Source organism: Bufo gargarizans, chromosome 3 (assembly GCF_014858855.1).
Source record: "Bufo gargarizans isolate SCDJY-AF-19 chromosome 3, ASM1485885v1, whole genome shotgun sequence".
NCBI lineage: Eukaryota > Metazoa > Chordata > Amphibia > Anura > Bufonidae > Bufo > Bufo gargarizans.
This window is the reverse complement of record NC_058082.1, coordinates 262,890,297-262,899,269: the sequence shown is the minus strand read 5'-3', so window position 1 is coordinate 262,899,269 and position 8,973 is coordinate 262,890,297. Positions and strand designations below refer to the sequence as shown.

Sequence of the window (8,973 nt, the reverse complement as noted above, 5' to 3'; positions counted from 1 at the left end):
AAATAAGGTATTTTTATAATGGTGAAATAGGTCTTAAGTGCCTAAACACTTGTTCCACAATTCTTTTGCATGTTTTGTACTAGTCATTATTAAATTCTGCCCATGGTCAAGGCAGCATGAACCTGCTAAAAAGTTCAATTTAAGGTGCCTATAATTTAGAAACAAAATTAAAAATCTTAAAGGGAACCTGTCACCTCCAAAAGTGATATAAAACTGTCAGCATTACCCTATAGCAGCCCCAGTCTGTTATTGATCATGTATGTGAGACAGAAATTCCATAATCCATACTTGAGAAAAACGCTTTTTTAATCTCCATGAGCGCTCTGTTTCCTGTGAGCTTGAAGTCAAAGGGCAGCGGCCTCCTTGCTTCAAATCAAGCAAAGCCCGCGTCTTTCTCGTCGTCTCTTGACTGTGATTTAAATATTTTCTATTCCTTGGGATCGCGCATGTCCGGCGCCTGCGCGGTGCGCCCCTTGTGACTGCACAATCCCGTCTCGGGCTCCTGCAGTCAGCCTGGCATATTTTTCTCACTGTGCATGCGCCGGCTACATTCGGCGCGCGCACACCGGCAAGAATCAGCGTGCGTGCTTGCACGAGCGTGAATATACCTCACCGGTGCGAGCTCGCACGCTGATTCTAGCCGGCGCATGCGCAGTGAGAAAATTATGTCAGGCTGACTGCGGAAGCCCGAGACGGGATCGTGTAGTCGCAAGGGGTGCACCGTGCAGGCGCCAGTCTTGCGCAATCCCAAGGAATAGAAAATATGTAAATGACAGTCAAGAGGGGATGGGTAAGAGGCGGGCTTTGCTTGATCTGAAGCAAGGAGGCCGCTGCCCCTTGACTTCAAGCTAACAGGAAACAGAGCGCTCATGGAGATTAAAAAAGCATTTTTCTCAAGTATGGATTATGGAATTTCTGGCTCACACACATAATCAATAACAGACTGGGGCTGCTATAAGGTAATGCTGACAGTTTTATATCACTTTTGGAGGTGACAGGTTCCCTTTAAATAAAGAAAACAGAAATGAAACAAAGTTCACATGAGATTTCTAATCAATCTCTCTTTATCTGTAGCGACTGTTCTTTCTATCACTGCTGAGTGTCAATCCCAACTAGCTCTGCTAGCATAAATGTTATTAATTGACTGTTTTGATCTTGTTCTTTGTATGATCTGAACATTTGTCGAGGATGAGTTCTTTACTTGGTCTTGGTGGGATTGCTGGTTCAGCTTTAGCTGTCGTTTCCATCTCCTTTTGTTCCTCTGTAAATAGAAAACGACAGTACATATAGTTACTGTACATGGCCATCAACAACATCAAGAATCCAGAAGAACACTTTTCTAGAACATGACTCCCAAGACGAGGCTGACTTAGAAGATTTTTGTAAGAGACAAAAATGTCCTTTGGATTCTATAATGTGGCCTCTTGCCGTGCATTGTATAGGTTTAGCTCTCCTGTTCTGTGCTTACACTCACTGTAGCTCAGCCATTCTGGAGACTGCTGAACAAATTGCCTTATCTACAATTTGTGGTTATATTCAATTGTAGTCTCTGTTAAAATGGTTGAAGTGTTTCTCAATGTTCAAGGGGCTTTCTAGGTGTCTAATATTGATGGCCCAACCTCAGTATAGGTCATCAACATCTGATCGGTGGAGGTCTGACTCCTAATACCTCTGCCCATCAGCTGTTTGAAGAGACTGTAGCACTCATGGAGGCCGTTCTAGGCTTGTGATGTCACGTTCATCCATTACATGGCCTAGGCGGAGCTCAGTCCCATTCAAGTGAATGGGCCTGAGTCGCAATACCAAGCAATGGATGGCACTATGCCTGGTAAGCTGTAAAAAGAGTTGATCGGCGGGTGGCCGTATGTCAGACCCCCACTGATCAGTATTGATGACCTATACCATGTAAAACCGAAAGAACTTTATATGTATATACTGCAGGGCAAAATGCAGTGAAATGTAAGTGCCTACCAATGGTCATAGATATCATAGCTTCAGTAATAGATTGACGCTGTTTTAGATACTTCGTGCTGTTCCTTCTGTACGAGTCTTGGCTAATTTCTTTACGTTTTTTCTTGTGGATACTATTAGCATTGGAAATTGTTCTCCTGAAATAGAAATTAATTTTTTTGAATATTATTTACAAAAAACATTTAAAATAAGCATACATGCACATATATGTCATATACACATACACAACAGACATTCATTTACACCGAAATGTGAAATTATTTGTGTAAAGTAGTATCTGGTTGTGATAAAAGTTGAATCTTATGATAAAAGAGACCAAACTATTAGAATTTTTACAATAAAAAAAAGTTGGAATTTTTCCCTAGGGGTGTAATAAGTAATTAGACAGCTCCATAGGAAAACTTGGAAATGAAAACATAAATATTATTTTGGTACCCAGTGATGCCACACTACAGGGTTAATGCACACAGTGATTTGACAATAAAGGGAAAATGCACACCGTGATGTCACAGTACAAGGATAATCCACATAGTGATGTCATTGCACAGGCATAATGCTTGCCGTGCCATCACAGTACAGGGATAACTATTACAGACAGTGATAGAACAAAAACATACAATGCAACAGCACTTTGCAAACCAAATAAAGTACAAAAATGAATTATATTGCTTATGCTATGCTTGTACATTAGAGATGCTTGGCAAATCATTTTGTACAAAATTATTTGAGCCCGTCTGCCACACGTCAAGGCGATCTCTGTAAGACGGGAACCTAACACTAAGTTCAACCTGTTATGTGCCATGACAGTGACCATGAAGTTCAGGGGGTGTAAGTTCCGCATACATGCTGGGCCCTCTATGGTTTTTATCATTTTCGGTGCCAAAATGGCCTCCATTACATCCAGGGACTACAAGTACCAACATGCATGCTGAGCAAACTAAGCTTTATACTCATGCCAATTTAAAATCAGCCTATGAGGCAAACAGGCTGATCAGGAGTGCACGACCAAACAGAGTCAACCACCCCTCTAGCAAAAACTGCAAAGAAAAAAAGGGGGTCAGTCAGCACATCCCAGTGCGCAGGTGCACGTTACCATGGCTGAAAACACAACATAGAACAAAAACAGACAATGATGTCACAGTAAAAAGATAATACAGTAATATAACAACACAATGATAATACAGTGAGGTCACCATACAGGGATAATACAGACACTGATGTTTCAGTAAAGGTATAATACAGACAGTGATGTCACAGTATAGGGATAATGCACACAGTAATCGCACAGTAAAGCGATAATTCTTGCAGCGCTGTCATAGCACAGTGATAATACATTAATGCCACACTATAGAGATAATGCACATAGTGATGTCACAGTAAAGGGATAATTCTTGCAGACCGTCACAGTATAATACAGACCATGATGTCACAGTACAGAAATACGTGTAATATATAGACACCGATGTCATAGTACAGGGATAATACAAACAGTGATGTCTTAGCATATGCTTTGTTTTCACCCGGAATTTTTATAAAAGTGTTTTCAACTTTGAAACTCAGACTCATAGGAGTCAGACTGGCGGAGAGATAGTAAGGTTTATATGACCAGCCTATGATAGATGGTCTAAAGAAATGTCCTGTAATACATTTTCTAAGGCATCATGCACACAACCGTATTTTGTATTTGTGTACAATCCGCATTTTTGCGGATTTCACGTGACATGGATCAACTCATTTCTATAGGTCTATAGGTCAACAAAAAAAACTGATGTCATCCATGTTCTCTCTGAATTCCGTATTGTGGACAAGAATAGTCCTTTGTGGTAATGGGAGAGAAGAATGTGGATTGCACATGGAATGTATCCATATTTTGCAGATCCGTGGTTTGTGGAGCGCAATACAGACACAGTCATGTGCTTGGGGTCTAAATGACAGGTAAGATGGTAAATGCACTGGACACCATGAGCTGTACAATTACATTATTGCATACCATAGTCTGGGCACTAAATCAGTGGACATCCTGTACTGTGGCAATAGGTAATTGGATACTATGAGATGATCCAGTAAACTGCTAGAAACCTAAGAATCCAGTATCCATTTTGGTGCCCTTTTGGTTCCCATTCTCCTTACTTGGCTTCTCATGGGATAGATACAGTTGGACCATAGACTAAAGTGGTCAGACAGGTGGCTATGGCTAAAGGGGTGTAACTACCATAGTGGCAGACCATGCGACTGCTATGGGGCCCAGGGCAAGAGGGGGTGAAAACTTGGTCAAGACTCTATCCTCTAAAAGAACAACTTTTATCAAATGAAGCAGTGGAAAAAATGACCCAAAGGTCTTTAAAAGGTATTTAGGCGGAAACCCTTCTGTCCTGTGTGGGGGGCCTGGTTTGATCCTTGCTATGGGGCCCTTACTTCTCTATGTACACCACTGTATGGCTAATGTTTTTAACGACAATTTTAGTTTTATCTCTCTTGTTTTATCTCTCTTGTTCTTACCTCCGGGGTGGCAGGCCCTTTGTCTGACTCCCTCCTGCAGAAATGGCATCTCCAGACTTTTGGAGGTATATTGCAGGGAAGTAACCAGTTTTGCTGCCTTTCCTGGACCAAAAAAAAAGAAGAACATTAGTTGTACTATTAACAAACTGTGGTGATCAAAATCATAAAGCACATTTACTTGCATTTAAAGGGGTTTCCAATCTTTAAAATGTATGGAATATCACTAGGATATGCATCACACTAGGATTGGTGGGGGTACAACTTCTGGGACACCCACTGATTTTGAAAATGAAGGTGGCAGCCCACTGGTTTACTTCTGCATCCTCTTCTACGTTTTCTCTGCACAGTGACACTTCTGCAACCAGCACCTGTAACTTAAATGGGCACATCTAAACCAGCACTGCACCCCCTTCATTTTCAGCATCAATGGGGAGGTCTATTAGTCTGCCCTCATGATAATAGTTGGCATATTCTAATAATAGTACATCAATTTATAAGATGGGAAGCCCTTTAAAATAAGTTGGAATTATAGACACATGATTAATTATTTTGCTGCATAATAATAATTTTTTTCTAGAACAATTTTATTTACTTGAATATATTTCTTTTTCCACATACCTCACAACCCACCAACCATCAAGAAGCTTGTGGATGACTTCCACACTTTCCCCTTCTTGTATGGACAGTTCATCCTCTAACTCTCCTATGTACTCTTTTATGGTGACATGCAGTTCACCTATATGCACACAAGATACGAGAAACATGAAAGTTTTGACTAGGAACAATACATACAGTTCAAAATAACAGTGAAAAACAATCAGCATTATTTCCTGATTAAAAAAAAAAAAAAAAAGTATTTTAGTTGCACAGTGTACTATTAAAAAAAATCTGGAAAAAAACAAACTACTGTATTTTTTCGACTATAGGACGCATCTAGGAGGAAAATAAGAAAATAATCAGACCTCAGATCAGGCCCTCATCAGACCCCCAATCCTCAAGACCCTGAAATCATACACCTATTCTTCATTAGTGTAACAGCGGCTGCTGTATGCCGCTTTTTCCCAGCTTATCGCCGCGATCCCGGGCGCTGCGCTCAGCGCTGACCTGTGGTCGGTGCTTCCCATTTCTCTGCTGTGGCCCTGGGCTCTGTTTCTGTAGGTGTTAGTGCTTTTGGAGGATTATGCTCCACAGCTTCCACTCAGCCCTGGACACAGCATGAGTTCGGCTGGTTTCGTGTTACACTGCTCTAAGGGCGGAGCGCATCACTCTCTAGGCTGTGTGGGTTAGTTCAGGTGACTTTAGTGACCAACTCTGGCTCTCATGTATTTAAGTGGCTCATCCCCTTTCCTAGATGTCTCAGTGTCAAGGTCCTTGAGTTGGCTGGTTCCTGATACTCTCAGGTGCTCATGATCTATACTTCGTCCCTGGACTCTGCTTATCATCTGATCCCTATCTGCTTGCTTTGTATCTCCTGTTGCCGACCCGGATTGCCTGACCTGTACCTGTGCCGCCTGCCCTGACCTATTGCCTGTCTGATCACATGTCTGACTTATCCTTCAGTCCTGCACCGTTGCTCCTGGTAACATCTCTGCCCACCTGACTACACTTGTACTTCTCGTACCTACTCGGTTATCTCCTGGTCCGCCTGGACCAGCTGCCACTGACTGGGATTGCTCTGGCGTAGCCCCTGGCAACTACCCTAACGGCTCAAGTCTATCCTCACCATCTGAGGCTCTAGTGAAAACCAGGTAGTTGCTTAGACACGCCCATCCATAGTATAGCCAGTCAGTGGCACAGTGGGTTCACACCTGCTAATCCGTGAAAATTTGACTTCAGATCACACCCCAAAATCAGACCCCCCAACCTCCTTCAGCCTCCCATAAGACCCCCCACAGCCTCCACCAGCCTTAGATCAGACCCCCCAGCCTCCATCAGCCTCATATCAGACCACCCCAGTGTCCATTAACCTCAGATCAGACCCCCATCAGACACCCCCAGCATCCATTAGCCTGAGATCAGCCCCCATCAGACCCCCCAATCCCATCAGACTCAGATCAGACCCCCAATAAGCCTCAGATTGGACCCCTCAGCCCCCATCAGACTCCTCCCCCAGCCCCCATCAGGCTCTCAATCAGACCCTCTGGAAGATACTCTGGCACTCAATATAAATGTAAAATAAATATTTATTTACATCCAGTTACAAGATTAAGATGAGGCCAACGTTTCGATCCACCAATACCTTGTTCACAGCCTACGAGCCAAAGAGAAGATGTAGGATTGCTGGATGTCGGCTTTCCTCTCTCACAATCAGACTCTATCAGCCTCAGATTGCACCCTCAATCCTTACTCAGCCTCAGATTGGACCCCCATGAGACCTCAGATCCGACGTTACAAAAAATAAATGAATAAACTTACCTTGCTTGCTTCAGACAGCGCCGCAGATCCAGGACCCACTACTCCATTGCTTCTTCCGGGTCCTGCTGTGTACTGTGACTTGACGGCAGACAGCGTCAGGTCATAGTCAACGTAGGAGCGCATTATGTCCTGCTGCTGTTTGCGGTCAAGAAACCACAGCAGGACCCAGAAGAAGACTAGGGAAGGTGAGTGAAGCCAACACATCGCTTCCCTCACTCCCCGTGCCTCCTGCATGCTAATGACTACTTCCATAAAAGAATTCTAAACTAAAAGTGTCACAAAGATAAAGCCCCAGCTATCACCAAAAAAGGTGCAAAACTAATTTCATAAGAACATGTAATCAAATTATGGCATTCAAAGATACATGTGCTAAAAACATAAAATGCACCTGGTCAGGAAGGGGTAAATGGCCCAGTCTTGAACTGATTAAAGTAAAAATGTATACAGATTTTTTTTGTAGTTAAGTCATTGTTTATAATGTGCTGTATCACCTTCATAATTTGGTTCTTGATCTTCAGGCTCATCGGGGCTATCTAGTGGTTCAAGATAAGCAGCTGGAAACCATCCCCTCTTGTTTTTCATCTGACAAAACCACCAACCTATATAAGAGAGAAAACATAGCATGGAAGCTTCTTCACCAGTTCTGGCTTGCACCTAAATTTGCAATATCCGTAAAAAATGGGCAAGGCCAGTAACTGTCACTTACTGACACTTATTCAAACACTAGAATTGATTTCTATAGTTTGTTTATAATTCATTTCTGCTATTATAAGGTTACCATTTTCCTTTTTTTCCACCACATCGACAACATCATCAGTCTTTACAGACAGCTCATTTTTGGAATTCTTCTCATAGTCTGCAATGGCGCGATATGATTGCAGAATAATAGGACCTGTTATGTCTGTCAAAAGAATTCAGATTGTGTTAGAATTATTAATCTTTAATACAAATGTATTCATGTTTATGTTTCCTGTGAAATACTGTGACAGGGAATTATATATAGTGTTTTATAAAATACTGTAGCTTTTTAGGTATTAGTGTATTGAGCTATTTTATTTTTCTTAAGAAGATAATTTAAAGGGGGTCTCCAGTATTGTTGTTTTTGTCTTCTGACAGAAGTAGAAGACACAACCAGCAGATTATTGACCAGGGAACCATACAATGCCCTTTACAGTAGCTCATGATGCCATACGGTTATTGTATGAGAGACTTTGGACTTTGTATAGTTGTGTCGTCAAATGTACATCTGATCTGCCAGCTCCATCTCCCCCATATTCTGGCAGGAGATGTCAACTCTAGCAACATTGGAGGTACACTTTAAAGAGATCACTGGCCACAGTGTTGGTCCCAGTGTTGTCGATGATCAAATGTTGAGACACCTTGTCATCAACGGCTGGAGACTGGTCGATAGATGCCGGTGGAAGACCAGCATGAAAACGGTAAACATTACTTCTTTTGTTATTTTATAGCATTTTAAGCTGTTTGTAGAACATTTCATGGGACTGCATAACCCACTTAGGGAATGGCCACACAGGTTTCCTGATGAAGTTTTGGAAGCCAAAATCAGAAGTGGATCATAAAAGGAGAGAAAGAACAGATATGACTTGGCCATACCTTTAGGATATATGCACACAGCAGTGAAATTTATGTGGAATTTCCATGTGAGTTTTCATGCAGATTTTACAACGTTTCTGCAACAAATCCACACTAAAATCTGCATGTTCTTGTAGATTTAGCGAGATATTATGATGTGGATTGACCCCAGATCTTATCCTTTGCATTGTGCAGTGCAGGGCTGGCGCTTCCATAGAGGCAAGGGGGGCAATTGCCCCCGGTCCCTCGAGTCCTTAGGGGCCCCCCCGCGCCGGCCTGCAACTAACTATAGGCAGGCAGGACAGTTACATGGAGATGAGCGCTTTCATTGTGGAAGCGCTCATCTCCAGTCATCTGTATCGCCGTCCTCAGGACAGCAATACAGATGGCTGTGCAGCAGGGCAGGGGAGGGAGAGGTGTGTCCTTTCCCCTTCCTCTGATAGGCTGCAGGCACTAGGCCTATGGCTACTGGTACATGTTGATGGCGGGCTCAGG

At 42.6% G+C, this 8,973-nt stretch overlaps 1 protein-coding gene across 1 annotated transcript in view; it reads right to left on the bottom strand.

Moving 5' to 3' along the window:
* Positions 1 to 982: 982 nt before the first annotated feature.
* Positions 983 to 8,973, bottom strand: part of NCF1 (neutrophil cytosolic factor 1) — a 32,120-nt gene continuing 24,129 nt past the window's right edge. Inside the window, exons 6-11 of the mRNA XM_044287583.1 lie at positions 7,664 to 7,786; positions 7,377 to 7,484; positions 5,089 to 5,206; positions 4,471 to 4,572; positions 1,972 to 2,108; positions 983 to 1,261 (exon numbers count right to left, since the gene is read on the bottom strand). Of these exons, the coding sequence (XP_044143518.1) occupies positions 1,137 to 1,261; positions 1,972 to 2,108; positions 4,471 to 4,572; positions 5,089 to 5,206; positions 7,377 to 7,484; positions 7,664 to 7,786 (713 nt within the window). The 3' untranslated portion in view covers positions 983 to 1,136. The remainder of the gene's footprint in view (positions 1,262 to 1,971; positions 2,109 to 4,470; positions 4,573 to 5,088; positions 5,207 to 7,376; positions 7,485 to 7,663; positions 7,787 to 8,973) is intronic.